At 47.4% G+C, this 18,722-nt stretch overlaps 1 protein-coding gene across 1 annotated transcript in view; it reads left to right on the top strand.

Moving 5' to 3' along the window:
• Positions 1-18,722, top strand: part of LOC146801661 (galactosylgalactosylxylosylprotein 3-beta-glucuronosyltransferase 1-like) — a 470,216-nt gene that overhangs the window by 434,753 nt on the left and 16,741 nt on the right. Inside the window, exon 4 of the mRNA XM_085621136.1 lies at positions 2,612-2,908. Coding sequence (XP_085477262.1) covers positions 2,612-2,908 — 297 coding nt within the window. The remainder of the gene's footprint in view (positions 1-2,611; positions 2,909-18,722) is intronic.

The following is an 18,722-nucleotide window of genomic DNA, read 5'->3' as shown; positions in this document are numbered from 1 at the left end:
CTCACATAAAACCCAGCACCCTGCCTTCAGGATTGGTAAGGCCTGCCTTAAGGGTGACTGATAGGTTTATATGTGCAGTGATATGGAGAGATATAGTGAACCTATATCTCAGTAAAGGGTGCACGCACCACCTTACTCAGGCTGCTGTAGCAGTCCTGTTGTGTCATTTTGGATGGCTTCCCAGGATGGCATTATACATGCTGCAGCCCCTGATAGGCCTCTGGGGTACCTATGCCCTGGGTACATAGTATACCATATACTAGGGACTTATAAGGGTACCCCAGAATCCAATCTGGAGTGTACCTAAAGTACTGGTAATCAATTTAAAGGGGAAAGCAGATAGGCTGAGGTCCTGAATAGCAGGATCCCAGCCAAACTAAGTCGAAAACCAGCAAAACACCAGGAATTAAGTGGGGGCAACCATGCAGTCAGATTCCACCTTCGTACACTTCCATCTCAACGTCTGGGTCTATGTTTGTATTTAAAGCGTCAATGCATCCACGCCAATAGTTGTTATCTCAGAGATCTGTACTCATTACTGACATGTCTATACCTTAACAGAAGAAACTGTGATGATGTAATTTCCTGCTCTTTAGGCTGAACTGTTTTTTCTTGACATAGAGCTTACTTTTGTTGCTGATTGTTTTGCCTTACTACCCCGGATTGTTAACATATGCTGACTTCCCTCCCACTGTCCCGGTAATTGTGTCTGTGACAGGAGTTACCAGCCTCATCAGGTTTACAGGGTCCATGTTAACGCCTTGGGCCCAATGCCTGGACATTTTGGCTGCGGAAAGCAGCTGACATTTTCTGGTGGACCTCTAAGAAAAAATGGGAAATAACTGCAGGAATCAGACACAATATTGCCAAATCCCCCAATAATTTCTTTTTTATAGGGTACCCTCAGGGTATATGTCAAAATTTCTGGCAAATCCCTCCCTTAGATTTGCCAATGCTGCTTGTATCAGTTATTTCAGGAAGACCGTCTGAATCATACATTAGCCCAGTCTCACAATAAGTGGGAAGCTAGTTCGGCTAGATATACGAATTTAAAATTGAATCTTTTTGTGGGAAGTTATGTATGAAATATAATGGCTGGATATGCTTTAAAAGTAGTTGATGTATTTGAAGATATGTTTTTACATGATAACATCACAATGGCCATCATGTTCAGAAGAGTCAACAGAGAAGGTGTGATATTAAGAAAGTTTGAGAGGGATACATGTATTTTTCAGTATTTGATTTTTCCTTCATTTTTTTGGGACGCGATTACAAGGTCAAAAATACAAAATTGTTTTTAAGAGTGTGCTTAAACTTGGGTGATTTGTGCCATCCGTTGTGCCACTGCTCCATCGGCACTGATCTGAAATAACATGTTCTCTCCATGAATTACAACATGGAAGTGATTCCTCCATCTTTCTGTAAGGACCATTTGGCTGCTGTAAATCTATTGGCTGCAATCCAACAGAGGCTTACCCCATTCCTTCTATGACTACCTGTTACATGCAGTATCCATGGTCACTGCAATTATGCGAGTCTGTGGCCTGATCATTTAACACCTGATTATGGATTTATTTACTTCATCTGCCACATAACCCATCATCAAATGCATAATTTGTAAATGTCATTGTTTCTAGCTCAATTGGATCAAAAGTTATTTTAAAAAACCACAGAAACGTAGTTCTATACAAAGGCAGATTCTTTGCATATGTTAACTGGTAACTTTGCATAGACGATAGTAATAGGTGTTGAAACTAATATTGTGCATGAGCCAAGATGGGTTAGTGTGGCTCAGTTATACTTTTACAGAATGTTGATTCAGAGTTCCACCGCCCCTTTCAACGATCTGGGACTTCCCTAACGTTCTGGTAAAGGGAACCCCCTCCCATCCCATAACCGAGAGGTAGGATGGGCTCTGAGCCATAGGAAAATCTAGAAATAGCAGTTGGCACTAACTGGGGCCAATTTCTATCTATGGTGCTGTAAACAATCTCAGCGTTTACAGCAGGCTTTCACTTACCTTTTGCTGCGGGTTTCAGTTGTTGTGACTGTTAACACAATGGCGGCTGCCATGGATCGGGGGTGGCTGGGCAAGGGGTGTAGACAAATAAAAATAAACTTACCTCATCACTGCGTCTCTCCTCCGTTGTCTCGTCGTGTCTCTTCCCGACGAGTCCGCCGGAACGGAAGCAGGAAGCACACAGGCTCATCCTAAGCCAATCACAACGCTGCTGTCAGCAGTGTCATGATTGGTCTGAGTGCTGCGGTTCAGTGCTCAGACTGGGACTATGAGCCTCTGCATGTTCTCCACCAGGCTGTACTACAGCCTGGTGGAGAACATGCTAAATGGGCATGACTGTCTGGTCGGCCCAAGTCGGCTGGCCAAACCATCATGCGCACTTACAGAGTGTCCATTGCTCCTTCCCCTACACTGTGAGCAGAGCAGCCCCACCCCGCCCCGCCCCACAGCACTGCCTACGCAGGGAAAAAGAAAATGATAAGAATTTGTAATATTACTTTCTGTGTCAAAGGACTTGTGATGTCACTTCCATCAGCCATGTGATTTCCGTGAGCGTATGCCACTGCTCATAACTTTGCTTCTCTGTTACAGATGCGATACACAAGGAGGGTCTCAGTGTGGCCCGTGGCCTTCGTTGGGGGTCTCAGATACGAGTCTCCTAAACTTGACCCAACAGGGAAGGTTGTTGGCTGGAAAACTGTTTTCGATCCAAGCCGCCCATTTGCCATCGACATGGCGGGATTTGCTGTTAGTGTGCGGCTAATCTTGGAGCGACCACATGCAAACTTCAAACTGGAGGGACTGAAGGGAGGCTATCAAGAGAGCAGTTTACTGAAGGACCTGGTGACGATGGAAGGGCTGGAACCCAAGGCGTCCAACTGCACAAAGGTTAGTGCGGCTGCAAACATGAACACTAAACCTGTCGCTGCTTCAAGGGGTGGCGACTCACAAATTTCTAACAAAAACTGTTAATTCCACCTTGCAAAACAGTTGCATTTGATGCTGCCTATAAAATATTTAGTTGATAAAGTGTCAATTTCAGGTAACAAAATAATCTCTCTAGCAAATAGGAACTTTTTTTCTCGCAATTGATGAATTATTTGGCATATCTGAAATATGATTGCTATTAAATAAAAGAAGTGATTACGGTGAAGTTTATTTTATTTGTTTATGAGATTTATAATGTGCATACCATGAGAAAGCAAATTCTTATGTTTGCAGATTCACTATCAGTTCTGACTTTATCTGCTGTGTTATTCTTTAATAGTAATGGTCTTACAACCTTTCTGAAAAAACATATGGTTTGGGTGTGCCCTTATGTTTATGGTAAAGTCTTTCCAGAATTTAAGGACTTATGGGGAGAATCATCCATCTATTTTACTCTTTTTAGATTGTGATGCACATAGCTGAACTCATCATGTGATAAAACATTAGTTGACATGTATGAGGGTCCAACCGGAAGTCCAAACAAAAAAACTTGGTAGAAATCCTGTGTCAATGATAAGACCATCAAAAAGAGATTAAGAATCAAGGTGCTAGACTTCCCCTAAACCTGAAGAAAGCACACTGCATTACTCCCTCTCTGATATCTCTCTATTGGCTGTAGCTGGATCAGAGCATCAAATTTTGTTTGTCTCTTCCTTAAAGACCACCAGCGCTTAGGCAGGAGCGCCTACAGGCCCTGACTGCTCGACCACAATGCCTCTGCCCTCTTAGACCCTGCAACTCACAGATCAGTCCACAAGCCAACTTCAAGCGAAGCAAGCCCAACAAGTTTCAATATATTGAACTCGCTACACCCTCATGTGAGAACCTCACCATGTTGATGTACTACAAGGAGAACCTGACAATAATGCTGCCCCAAAATCCTTCCACAAGTGACTGATGAGCCCGCTTGCCACGAGTAACAGAACATCCTCCCAAACCACCAGCTAACTGTTCTCGTCACCACAGGGGACTAGTCGCTCGTCCACCACGGCTCCGGAAGGGGATGTTCCCACTTTGTAACAAAGTATCGTGAGCACAGTGCAGCTGGGAGGCAAAAAGGAGGCATGTGGGTAGTTTACAAGCACCTGATTAGAAAAGTATAAGGAATACTGTTTGAGGATGGCCGAATGGTGGGCTCTACATATTTTTGTGATAAATGGGGGATAGTGAGTGGATGCCTTCTGGTATATGCTGTTTTGGCGACAGCTGTTCACCAATCCTGGGTAGGGTTTCCACAAGAACCAGAAACACATGTGTTAAGCCGAACCCTCCCAAACATGGGAGGTGAGGGCAAACTCCTCAGTCAAATGTTCTCTAATGTTCATCATGCACAACTACCCATATAACTGCACTGAAGACACAATGGAAAGGTGATATGAGCGTAGAATTAAGGGAAAGGGAATGAACATCTATATTGGGTAACTTCAGGAGATTTATACATTATAAATGTGTAGATAGGAATTAAATCAGGCCACAGTGGCTGCACAGACTAGATTCCTCCAGATCAGAACAGTGCCCCAAATGCAGAACAATGGACGGAACCTATATTCACATGTGGTGGACATGCCTGGGGAGAGTGCCTTTTGGGGTGAAGTAATTTAAACTTCAGGAACACCAACCGAATTGCAAATACAACCTATGGTATAGATTTGGTTACTGGGACTAATACCTGCTATAAACACACAAAATATGTGGAGTAGGTTTTCGAACTAGGCCTCACTGTGCCGAAGAAGTGTTTAGCACTATGATGGATGTCCAAGCGACTGCCAACACAAAGGCAATGGTTATGGGAATTTGTGAGGTGGGTACGAGCTGTATCTGGGGTACACCACAGGTTGGTTTACAACGGAGTGGAGCAGGAAGGAGGGAATTGGAATTAGTAGAAGTCCGGATACAACCGGAAATGAGAGACCCTGAACTGGGACAAGATGTGGAGGGGACGGTTGATTAATACTCTTTAGATATATCTGTGATGCTGATCAGCTGCAATTTGATGCAATTGTCCCAATTATGCTGTTTTAAGTGATCCAATGCCATGTATAGATTTATATTTAAATGCACACAGTGTGACTCAAATCTCTCTCCTTATTTAGGGGATGGGGGTTGTGGGGTGGGACAAGGTAATGAATCATAATGTTATTTTGATTTTAAAATCAATAAAAACAATTTAAACCTAAAAAAAGCACTCCACAAAATGCACAAAGTGGTCAAAGCAAAGCATTAACATAAAAATAAAAGACCCATTTAGTGGCTGATTTGTACAAAGTGAAATCAGAAAATCTGGATAAATTGCGGCTTCCCCTCTTAAATTGTGTGACCTTAGACAAATATTTTATCACACCAAACTTCTTTTTCTTCATTATTGCATATGAAAACACTTTCAAATATGTGAGTTCAGAATATTAGTTGTACACAGTTCAATTGTGTTTTACTTAATAGACCATAATGTTGCTCTATAATAATCTGGGCCATGTACAGGCTTTACATGCCAACTGTCTTGCCTCTTAGTTCACTGACTGTTCATGTTTACGAACTGTCAGAAGCTGTCTCTTTATATGATATACCACTAAGTTGTTCTATCATGCAAAGAGTCCAGAGATTCCTCCAGAAGTGTACTGGGCTCAATGTAAACCCAAGGTGCTCTATTTGTGGTAGTGTGGTCCAGCAGCCTAAGACATTTGTTATGCACACAGTGATTAATAAGTGACACACAACTCAAAAAGGACATCCATACCAATTTTATAAAAATAAGCTACTTTCAAGATTTATTTTAAGATCAAGAAATATGTAAAAAGGTAAGTACGTTTTTCATAAGAAATACTTTTTACCTCAAAAAGTGGACACACTGCAATTTTCAATTAAGCAATGTTAACCTATGGGAGGAAAACAAGAATGTGTTTTTGCAGGTAAGTAAACAATTTACAATCTTGGTTTTCAGGATGAAGAATCAGCACCAGATAAGGTTCAGGTAAGTAGCAAATCTGCACCACCAGCGGTACAGGGGCAACCAGGTGCAGGCTTCAAACTCGGGATCTGGCACCAATGTTAACCAATGGAGAAAGGGGGTGATTGAAGAGGTGCTGCTCATCGGTCAGTAAAGCAATTTGGTATTTCAGTCTCGGGGGGTTAAGGTACGAACAGGGGGGCCACAAGGCAGCACCAAACTTATACCCTCAGTGGCACAGGGGCGGTCAGGGGCAGAAGTCCAACACAGCATTGAGCACCCAATGCAAACCAATGGGGGAGATCGGTTTTGAAGAAAGGCTGCAGGCTCAGGTCAGGAGGTCAGACGAAGGAAACCCACAGCTGCCCATGTAAGTAGAGATGCTAGGGGACATAGGGACAAAGTTGGTTGTGCTCCCCAAAGCCCAGGGGCTTCGGGCGCAGGGGTGTCCTTAGGCATTGGAAAAGTCTTACTGGGCAGGTCGCAGTTGGGGAGAGTCTTCGAGTTGAGGCTGCAGGCGTCCAGGTGGTGTTTGGCAGGGGTAAGCCCATGGGCAACTCTTGCTCAGAAGCGCTGAAAAACCTTCACAGGACTGGTGGGCCACCTGTACTCGGGCCGTGGGCCGTGGGCATTAGGTGCAGAGGTGTGTCCCGTTTTTCTTCTGTGCCCCATGATCTGTGCCCCCGTGATCTGTGCCCCGTGATCTATGTCCCATTTTTCTTCTGTGCCCTGTGGTCTTTGCCCCATGATCTGTGTCCTGTTTTTCTTCTGTGCCCCGTGATCTGTGCCCCCGTGATCTGAGCCCCCGTGATCTGTGCCCCGTGATCTGTGTCCCATTTTTATTCTTTGCCCCGTAATCTGTGCCCCTGTGATCTGTGCCCCGTGATATGTGTCCTGTTATTCTTCTGTGCCCCGTGATCTGTGCCCCCGTGATCTGTGCCCCGTGATCTATGTCCCATTTTTCTTCTGTGCCCTGTGGTCTTTGCCCCATGATCTGTGTCCTGTTTTTCTTCTGTGTCCCGTGATCTGTGCCCCCGTGATCTGTGCCCTCGCGATCTGTGCCCCCTGATCTGTGTCCCGTTTTTATTCTGTGCCCCATGATCTGTGCCCCCGTGATCGGTGCTCCGTGATCTGTGCTCTGTGATCTGTGTCCCGTTTTCCTTCTGTGCCCCGTGATCTGTGCCACCACGATCTGTGCCCTGTGATCTGTGTCCCGTTTTTCTTCTGTGCCCCGTGATCTGTGTCCCGTGATCTGTGCCCCCGTGATCTGTGCCCCCGTGATCTGTGTCCAGTTTTTTATCTTCTGTGCCCCCGTGATTCTGTGCACTTGCCCCCGTGCCGTCCACCGCTCCTGTACCCGCTGCTTCATCCCCTGAGGCCCTGCCCCCTTGACTGTCCATTCGCTGCCCCTACCTCCCGCCTCCCGCCTCCCAGCTGTTCCTCCCTCCCTCCTCCCCATATATGGCGGCCGCTACGCGCCCCCCGCTGGCGCGCCAATGGCGTGCCTAAGGCAAGCCCGTCTGCCCCCGTCCACGCCCGTCCGTGCCTGGACCGCGCCCAGCGCCAGAACCACTGGCCCCCGCGAATGCCACGATGCCCACTTCTGCTATGACTCCAGCACCCTCCACGCACTCAACGCCGGACGATCACGCACCTGCTGCCTGGCAGCCCCGAAGCGCACCCAAGGACCCTTCTTCTGCTGGAACTGCAGCTTCACCAGCATTCGGCCCGCCAACCCACCTACCAAAGAACCCAACCACCTCTGATGCATCCTTCTCAACACCCGCTCTGCACGCAAACACGCAGTGGAACTCTGGGACCTACTGGACTCCAAGACCCCAGACGTCGCCTTCCTGAAAGAGACCTGGCTGAACCCCTCCTCGGCACCCGACATCGTCATAGCCATTCCGGAAGGCTATAAAATCACCAACAGGTACCGCACCAATGGAGTAGGAGGAGGAATCGCCATCGTCCACAGGAACTCTCTTAAAGTCTCAACCAACACCGAAGACACCCTCAACACCGCCGAACACCTGCACTTCCAGATCCACACTGATCCCAACATCACCCTCAGAGGAACCCTCATCTACAGACCCCCGAACCACGAGCACAGTTCAGCGACTCCATCACCGACTTCGTCAGCACACACGCCCTCGCCTCCACAGACTACATCCTCCATGGGGACCAGAACTTCAACCTCGAGAACAACAACGACACCAACTCCTCCACCCTGATCGACAACCTCGGACTCAGACAACTCGTCACTACACCCACCCACTCCACCGGCCACACGCTTGATCCCATCTTCTCCGCAAGCTCCCACGTCTCCTTCAACCACTCCACCGAACTCCACTGGACCGATCACCGCTGCATCCACTTCACCTTCCGGAAACCCACCACGCACCACCGCACCCAACAGATGCCGCGCCGCTGCTGGAGCAAAGTCACCAAAGACCAGCTTTCCACCACCCTCGCCCAGAACCCACTCACAGATCTGACCGACCCCGACACCGCCGCTTGCAACCTCAAACAGTGGATCAACGACTGCGCCAACACCCTCGCCCCCCTCAAGAAACCCTCCATCACCCACACAAGCAAGAAAGCCAGCTGGTTCACCAAAGACCTCTAGGCCTCCAAGCGAACCTGCCGAAAACCCAAAAAAACCTGAATCCGTGAACGAACACCGGAAAACGACACCGCCCACAAGAACGCCACCCGCAGACACCACCACCTCATCAGATCCGCCAAAAGGACCTCCTTCAAAGACCGCCTAGACAACAACGCACACAACAGCAAAGAACTCTTCGACATCGAGGAGGAACTCTCCAACCCCAACTCCAACACCAATGACATTCCACCCTCACAAGACCTGTGGCCACCTTCTTCCATCGCAAGATCGCAGACATCCACGACAGCTTCAACACCGTCACCACCCCGGCAACCACTGAGACCCCCGCTCCCACGACCACCACCCGCACCATCCGCCTGATCTCCTGGACCAACATCAACGACGATGACACCATCAAGATCATGAACACCATCCACTCTGGATCCCCGGAAGACCCCTGCCCACACCACATCTTCAACAAAGTCAGCAGCACCATCGTGAATCCCATCTCCGGTAAACCATCAACATCTCCTTCGAGACAGCGACCTTCCCGGAGAACTGGAAGCACGAAGAGATCAACGCCTTACTCAAGAATCCCAAGGCGGACCCCAAGGACCTCAAGAACTTCCGACCCATCTCCCTGCTCCCGTTCCCGGCGAAGATCATCGAAAATGCCGTCAACAAACAACTGACCAGCTTCCTCGAGGAGAACAGCATCCTGGACCCATCCCAGTCCAGGTTCCACAGCAACCACAGCACCGAAACTGCCCTCATCGCCGCCACCGATGACATCAGGTCCCTGCTAGACAACGAAGAAACCGCGGCCCTCATCCTCCTGGACCTGTCGGCCGCCTTCGACACGGTCTGCCACCGCACACTACGAACACGCCTCCACAACGCCAGAATCCAAGAGAAAGCCCTGGACTGGACCTCCTCCTTCCTCTCTGGCAGAACACAGAGCATCCACCTCCCCCCTTCCGCTCCGAAGCCACCGAGATGATCTGCGGCGTACCCCTAGGATCATCCCTCAGCCCAACGTTGTTCAAAATCTACATGGCACCACTCGCCCACATTTCACGACAGCACGACCTCAACATCATCTCTTACGCCGAGGACACTCAGCTGATCCTCTCCCTCACCAAGGAACCCACACCGCCAAAACCAACCTCCACGAAGGAATGAAGGCAGTCGCCGACTGGATGAGGAACAGCCGACTGAAGCTGAACTCGGACAAGACGGAGGTCCTCATCCTCGGATCCACCCCCTCGGCCTGGGACAACTCCTGGTGGCCGACTGCACTAGGAACACCCCCAACACCCACCGACCACGCACACAACCTGGGGGTCATCCTCGACTCTACCCTCTCCATGACAAAGCAGGTCAACTCCATCTCCTCCTCCTGCTTCAACACCCTCCGCATGCTTCGCAGGATCTTCAGGTGGCTCCCCATCGAAACAAGAAGGACGGTCACCCAGGCCCTTTTCAGCAGTAGACTGGACTAAGGAAACGCACTCTACGCAGGAGCCCCGGCAAAACTCCTGAATCAGCTCCAATGCATCCAGAACACCTCTGCACGCCTGATCCTCGACATCCCTCGCCGCAGCCACATCACACCCCACCTGAGAGACCTACACTTGTTCCCTGTCAACAAGAGGATAACCTTCAAACTCCTCACCCACGCACACAAGGCACTCCACAACAACGGACCAACGTACCTCAACAGCCGACTCAGCCTCTGCACCCCCACCCGCCAGCTCCTCACCGCAGACCGTGCCCTCGCCACCGTCCCCCGCATCCGAAGAGTGACCGCCGGCAGCAGATCATTCTCCCACCTCACCACCAAGACATGGAACACCCTCCCCATCCGCCTGCGGCAGACCGAAGACCATCTGACCTTCAGAAGACTTCTCAAGACCTGGCTCTTCGAACAGGTGCAGCCTCCCTCTTCCCCCCCTAGCGCCTTGAGACCCTCACGGGTATGTAGTGCGTTTTACAAATACCATGATTGATTGATTGATTGGGTCTGGCTGTGGTTTTGCAGTTCCTCAGGACAGTGTTCTTTATTCTTTATAGTTTGTTTCTTTTGGGCAGGTGTGCTGTCCACGAGAGAGCTTGATCTATGTCGAAGGTAGGCAGTCCGCCAAAGGCTTTGGACGTCGCTCGACTTTTCTGCTGGTGCGACGTTGTAGTGTCCAGCTCTTCTTAGGTGGTCAGCAATCTGATTTCAGGGTCTGGGGGTGCCACTTAACTACCAGATTTAGGGGCATTACAGGGGAGTGACAGGTAGGGACCAATGGGTCTGTCACCTGGTGTCTCTACACTGGTTGTATAACAGAGGCATGCGTGGCTAAATCACATGTGCCTCTACAACACAGCTTGAAGAACAAATGCATCAGAACAATGCATGATTTTACTATGCATGCCTTTTTCCAGGCAAATCCGGGGTAAAGGTATGACTAGTAATGAATGGGGTGTGTGGTAAAAATCACATCCCAACCCTCCAACCCTGAGCCCTAAAAACGACCCCGACCCCCTGTTATGGTCTATGCCCAGTACCAGGACCTCAGTAATAGATTCCTACCTATGTCATGGTTGCTGGGTGACAGCTCATTCCAGTGGTCACCAATGACTTCACAATGTATTGTCCTGGTGCTGATGTTGATATTTGAATTGAAAGGGCAGTTGTTAGCAAGCTGTTTCTGGGCTGGTGGTCTGTAAGCTGTGCTGAAATAAATACCTGGATTTGGACCTGGAGTGTGTGTGGTATTTTAACTTATCACCCCGAGCCCTAAACGCTACCTGACCCCCGAGCACTAAACACCACCCTGACCCCCCTGAACCCTAAAAACTACCCAACCCCTCCCTGGGCCATAAAAAAACCCGACCCCCCCAGCCCTAAAAACTACCCCGAACCCTTAAAAACGACCCCACCCTCTCAAAACCCGGCCCCAGCCCCCCTTACCAGACCACATGCTCTCCCGATCATTCCTCTTCCTGTGCCCACCCATCCCAGCATCTAGACCGCACACTGCCTTAACCACGCATTTGCCTGGTTAAGACATATGCATGGTTATGGCACGCATGGTTCCTCTTGAGGGGAAACAACACACATGGCTCAGGGAGGGTTATAAAGGCTGTTTCCCATCTACACCCACTATTGTCCCACCCTCCTGTGAGAGGAGGCATAGTCCTAGCCCTGATTGTATACGTCCCACCATCATCAAGATGGTGGGCACTGAAAAATGTGTTTCACTTCATCTCCAGCACCTGAGGGGTCGAGTTGGTGTGGACGGGCACACTGTCTGTTCTCACTTAGGTTTTTCCGCTGGTTCTCCCAACAAAAGTGGGGGTTTGAAACGGGGGCTGCCATCTGCTGCTAGCAGCAGATGCTGGGGTAGCATTACAAAGGTGGCAAGGCCTTCTTAAGCACTGTGCTCATCCTGTGAAAAGAGGTGTGACACCACCGCTAGGATGGTCTTTGTTTCTGGCCTCGAGAGCAGGGGCTGTCAACCCAGGGGTCCAGACACATGTCTGGTAGTGGCAGGCTGACTAAAGTCAGTCAGATACCACACCAGGGAGCACCACTGAGGTGCCTTCTGGGTGCATGTTTCAATAAATCCCACACTGGCATCAGTGTGGGTTTATTGAGGGGAGTTGTTTGGTGCTGCGGAACTCGAGTTGTTGAGTGTTCAGCACATGTACTCTCAATGGCTTCACTGGCACGTACAATATAAAAATAGACTCAAATATTGTAGGGGCATATCTACATGCAGATATTCCCACACTGGAGATATAGTACACCCTGCCTGAGGGCTTGTAAGGCATGCTAGAGGGGTGACTTACCTATACCATAGACAATGCTGCTTGGCATGGCCCAAAGGCACTGTGCTATGTCGACTTTGTTATTTTTCCATACAGTGGCAGTTTGCATGGCCTTGGTGAGGAATTCCTAGGGGGCCCTCTTCAGTCCCAATGCCCTAGGTGCCATGGTACCATTTAATAGGGACTTACAGAGGGTCTGAATTTGCCAATCATGGTACTGTTTCTAGAGAAGAAGCACTGGCACAAGGGACCTGGTTGGCAGGAACCCTGTGTACTTTCAATCGAAATCACATCATTTTCTAGGCAAAAAGTGGGGGGTTAGCCATATCAAAAGATGTGCTTTCTCACAAAAACTGTCACTTTTAATAAGTACTTCTCCGTACAGTGCTATGTGACGTATTAATGTCATAGCTTCCACATGCTAAAGAAATACACTTTTTTTAATTTTGAAGAAAAGTATAAGAAATGAAAGACAAGTCCTTTCTTTACTCATCTCTCATAGAATATTATTTATTAGAACATTGGGAGCTTAGACAATGGGTGGCTCCGGGCCAATAAGGGCTGATGTAAGCCTTCTGCCTTAACATTTCAATCTTTGTCTTTCTGTTCCTCCCTTTTGAATGTAGAACATTCCATTCTCAATGGGTGGAATGTTCTAATAGCTTTATAGTGCTTCTGCTTTAGGCTGTTCCAGTTGCCAAACGCCTCCCCAGATGTCCTGAACCATCACCAACCGTCATAGCCCTCGTCAGCGGACTATCATGCTAAGTGATGTCACAGTTACTAAACTTGTGCCAAAGTCACAATTTTTAATTATTTCATCTAGTTTCTTTTTTAAATATTTACATTGGAGGAGATCAAAGTTTTGATTCCACCAGTGAATTTGGGCAAAGTGCACAACTTTTGCCCATTGCGAAGTTGCAAAAGTTTCCCTTTAAAAATGTTTTTGCAGGACAAATTTCCTACTAGTTCTTTTATTTCCAGAGCAATTTCACCTAAAAAAGTAGTCTTTGTTGAATTTCTTTCTCACAAATGCCCTCTTTATGCAGATTGATCACTTTCTTTCGGCAATATCTCCAAAACCATTATGAGTGCAAAGTTTTAAAGAAGCAAGGTGCAGCCATGTCCCAAATACCTATTACACATGTGTATTGCAATAATTCTGTTAAAATATTGCGGCCATACGTGTTCCCACCCGCTTTTCTCAAGTTTTCAAACATCATTTGGAAGGGGGGATGACTCTTTGGAGTTATGATGTGAGTCTTATAAAACTCACCATGGCACAGTCTTGCGACAGTATAATAAAGACTCTACACATAAGAAATATGTTGAGGAAAAAAATATTTTTTTATGAAAATGCTTTTTCAAGCTGTAGACAAATTAATACAAAATAAAGTAAACAAATTCTATGTTCAGAGATCGGCCAGATTCCAAAACCTTATTTGTAAAAAGGAGTTCCAATGAAAGCGTGAGAACGACAAAACTAGAAATCCCAAATGGCAGAGAATAATATGGTACTTTATTGATCTATATATTTCATATTTCAAATGTTAATTTTCGGAAAGAGCTATGAGCACTTGGGGTTGCAGAAGCCATGAAAAGAATGGGAGTTGAGATGTGTAGGTGCTATACAACTCCGCCAATAAATAAATACACATTTGAAATGAAGAATTTAAGCCAGCCATACACGAGGGGCATTTTTAATGCAGATTGACTCTAGATCAGCAAAGAAACGTTAAACGCTGCGTTTCTACTGCATAAAATCCAGCCACTCCAGATTTTTACCTTGAGTTGAATATGTTCAGTGCACCCAGTAAAGAACTATGGGCCTCATTTACATGTTTTTGATGCAGGGCAGCGCAGCACGTGACTTTGCTGCGCTGTCCGGCGTCAAAAGGAAAGGGTAGTTTTGGCTGCCTAGCATCAACACAGGCACCCTTACGCCATGGTGGAAGGGTGTCTCTGTTGCAGGCATGATTGTTTTCATATTTCCTTTACAAAATCAATTCCGAGAGGCGCAGCACACATGAAAGAAGAAAAAAACGAGAACTAGAAATATTTCTCCTCGTTACGCCTGCTTTGAGGAGCCGTAAGGTTTTGATGCAGCCGCAGCTTTACGTGCAGTTTACGTGATCAAGTAAATCTGGGATAGCATCAAAATCCATGGGTGCTGCGCGGGAAAACCCACAGCAACACGCGTGGAACACCCGCTTGATGCAGAAGAATGCACAGCAGTGACGCGCGCTGCTTTGTCTTACTCCATATCTATGGGGCCGCGCAAAGCCGCGCGGGGAGGCTTTGTGTCGCCACTTACACATGAGTGAGAGGCTGCTGCGGCGACACAAGCCTCTCATAAATGAGCCCCAGAGAGTGCATAAACAGGTCTGAGGAGCTACACAACGGGTTACATTTGGCCTGGGAGTTAAGACTGTATCTCTTTATTGCGCTTTGAAGGATAAATATTTTCAGGGTTGTTGGTGAAAAATAACCTCTGTGAAGAAATGTATATTTAAGAAAGGGCACATGGATGTGTGTTTTCTGTCTCAAGTTGTGTGATATATTCCCCCAAAGTGTTCAAATAATGAATGTTTGATCGACAGCATTTGTTAGACTCACTCCAGTAATTACATTGGTATCTTTAAAATTCAGCCTTGGGTAACAAATCCCCCCCTCAGAATGCGCCGAGGTAAATTAGGTCATAAAATGCGTGAGAATCAAAGAAATCTCATTAAAGACAAATCTGACGGAAGTGGAAAAATCTGCAGCCGGCTCAACAAACAGTTATTACACTGAACACTTGGAAGATATTAGGACCAGGTGACATCAATTACACACCGCGGAAGTGTGTGTTTTTACATTAATATCACATATCATTTTATCTTATTTTCATTGAAACAATTTTATACAGGAACCTCACTGTTGTTACCTACTCAGCAGAGGGACAAAAGAGGAAAAGAAGAGAAAAACGTGAGTTAGTCAGGGGCATATTATCAAGAAATGGCATTCAAATTATCGCCGCTTTAGCGGCAGAAAACCGCCGCTAAAGCGGCGATAATGGGCTTGATAATATGCCCTTAGAAGCCAAGGTTCACACCAGAACATGGGCTTCTATTGGAATTCTCTGCGGCATATTATCAAGCCCATTATTGCCGCTTTTGCAGCCGTTTTCTGCCACTAAACCGGCGATAATTTTAATGCCATTTCTCGATAATATGCCCCTCAGTTCTTGCAGGTGGGAGTTAGGATTTCGCTTTTACTCTTCTTGTCTTCCCAGAGACATTGGGTCGACAGGACGGTACAAAGATGAGACATTAAAAGTACAACATGCAACCACAAGGACCCACACCCCCCATTCAGGCAATAGATTGTATTAATTTAGTGATTGCATAGCTACTTAAAACCATTGCAATAAAATTACAATTTTAAAACATAAAATACCATTAGTCCCCGTTGATAAAAAAAGTCTTAGTTAATACTAGGTCCCACATGTGAGCAATCAGATTATATACATAAAACAGACCCTCTAAGTTCAAATGAAATACCATAGGTAATGAAAAATTCAATATGCTCTGTGAGTGGCGGTTACAAAATCGGCTGCCGGGCTCTTTTAGTTTGTCTTGTATGGTTCCGCTGATGAAGTTTCTGTCCACAGGAGCGGCCAGTATTGCCCATCGCGATCAGGGTCATGAGGGGGCAAGAGCGCGATATGTCCTAGTAAAAGTGCAAATGCAGAAGACAGGGTGAGCGCTCCCGAGGAGCCAACAGGGCGTGACGGAGAGGCGTGCCGCATGGGGTTGAGCCCAGAGGCCTCCCCACCTGGTCACAGCTGATCAGTGCACGCAGTCAAATGACTGCCGCCCACCTGAGAGATGTCGTTCAGCTTAGTTAAGTCGCTAATTGCACAGCGGGTTGACTGGATGTGCTGTGGGGCATCGTTTTTTTCTACCTTCAGCAGACATTTCACAAAGCGCCAGTTCCGCTGAGGGTCCCTTGATTCAAAGCTGGCCATCCCCGCCTGCCTCCGCGAGCGTATGCCTCTTTGGTTAAAGGGGGCTCCTAGCAGCTGTCTCCTTTCTCCCAGCACTGCTTCGCAGGAGACGACAAGATGAAGCAAGTCTACCTTCCTAGCCCCATAAGCTGCAGGTGTCAAAAAGGCCCTCCCGCAACCAGGGGAGAAGGTGAAATGTTGAAGGCAATAGCCTAGCCGATGCCTTAGGAGCTGCAGCTGACAAAGACAGGATATCTCGTGTTAAAATATGTTTGTGGTGCAAGGTTTTTGTAATTATTTAATATCATCCATCCATGAGCTCTGTGCGACAGGGAAGTCTTATGTTCGGCGAGCAGGTTTTCAATGATCTCTTGACCAGATTTTGAAGACCTGGTGGCTGGTTGGCATGTCCCAAAGTTTTGTGAGCCCAGTGGCTTCTAGTGATTCCCGAATGTAGGCCCTTGTCTGCGACAGGCCTCGACCCTGCAGGCCCTTCCATAGCTCAGTGTGTTGGGCTCAGCTTTCCTGATTTTGTTCTTGAATATTAAGTACGCTCCCCGCCTGGCCAGTGACGACTTTAGCAGCCCAAATTCCAGTGGAATCTGTGCCGGGGAGGAAAAGTGCAGAAGTGAGAAAATGATTCTATACGAGCGTGGTCTTATGTTAACCAGAACTGTGGTATATCTGCCTCTTAGTAATTCGCTCCTGTATGACATCTGGGGTATGAGCTTGGCTTGTGCTACTTGTAGGAGCGGTGGCAGTTCGATAATAGGTTATAGTATAGGTTATAGTAGAAGTCCACATCGCTGATGCATTTTTAACATCATGAGGAGTAAAGAGCTGGGACTAATTGCACAGCGCTAACTAGCCCCATCACCTTCAGGAGCATTCATAAGGGTTTACCCTGGAGAAAGCAGGTCTAAACTTAGTATTTTCCAACACACTTTTCTAATGATTTGGCTACTTAGAGTTTCAACAGTCATCAAAAATTGATTAAAAGAGCCCCTCCCTGCACGGCCGCACTGTGAAAATAGATGCTGTAGCAGGGTACCCCTGAATGAGTTAAGGAGTACTCTTCTGGACTCTAAACCGGAGATACCAAACTCCTTTAGAGATGGGGACAGGGCGATCAGCTCATGGCTCAGGAGGGTGGCTGATCTTTCAGCCCCCACCTCAGCGTCTAGAAAGGCTACAAAGATGCTTTCAGCTCCCTGGTTCACGAAGGAACCAGCTTTTGAAAGAGCAGCGTGCAAGAAACTAGAAAGAGTGTGGCGGCGTGCGTATCTGGACTCTGATAGAGTCCCTTATAAATTGTCCCTGAAATCCTATCATAAAAATCTTAAGAGGGTTTGTAGCACCTTCTACTCCCACTGCATTAAGGAGGCCAGTAATGATGGGAGGGAGATTTTCAAAATTGTAACTAATTTTACTCCTGGAACCTAGTCAGTCCCTATGCTCTGGATTGAGTGGCTTTTTTGATGAAAAAATCCTCAGAATCCAGGCTAATTTGTCAGGGGAGAATAATACTCTGCTAGGATTGGAGCTAGAAAAACCAGCGGATCAAATACAACATCCGTCACTGGCTACTTTTTTAGTGCCATCAGTTGAGGAAGTAACAGCCTCTTTCTTGAACTGCTGGTCAGAGTCCCCAATGGATCTGATACCCATCCCCCTCCCACATATTAAAGTCAATCTCGGACATTATTGCTCCAGTGTATCAGAAGCTATTTGCTAGCTCCTTCGACGCAGGCATGATACCGGCCGACTGGAAAAGAGCTAGGGTGATTTCTTTATTGAAAAAGGCCAATGCTGATCCTGAATGCTTAGCAAATTTCAGGCCAGTCTCATTGCTCCCAGCAGCATCAAAGGTGCTGGAGAAATCGGTAAACTGGCAACTCACCACCTTTTTGACGGGAAGTAACTTACTCCACCCTTCTCAAACAGGGATTAGAGCCTGCCACAGCACCAATACCACACTATTAGAGGTCTCAGAGTCCATTAAGGTCAGTCTGGACTCAGGCCTCAATGTGGCTCTGGTCCTGTTGGACCTGTCAGCAGCTTTTGATATTGTGCATCATAACGTCTTGCTGCACAGTTAAAAACACCTGGGAGTAGCAGGCTCTGCGCTGAGCTGGTTGGGGTATCTCCTTGAAGGCCACGAGCAGGTGGTTTGGATGAAACCATACGCTTCAGGAGGTAAAGAGTTGAGGTGGGGTGGGGTGTGCTGCAAGGCTCCTCTCTTAGTCCCACACTCTTTAACATTTGCATGTCTCCCTTGGCTTATTTGGTGGAATCCTATAATATCAAGGTCATCTCGCATGCTGATGATGTCCAACTCCTGCTCGCATATGAT

This window comes from Triturus cristatus, chromosome 8 (genome assembly GCF_964204655.1).
Source record: "Triturus cristatus chromosome 8, aTriCri1.1, whole genome shotgun sequence".
NCBI classification, from domain to species: domain Eukaryota; kingdom Metazoa; phylum Chordata; class Amphibia; order Caudata; family Salamandridae; genus Triturus; species Triturus cristatus.
Note: the sequence above shows the minus strand (reverse complement) of the source record. Positions and strands in the feature narration are given on the sequence as shown.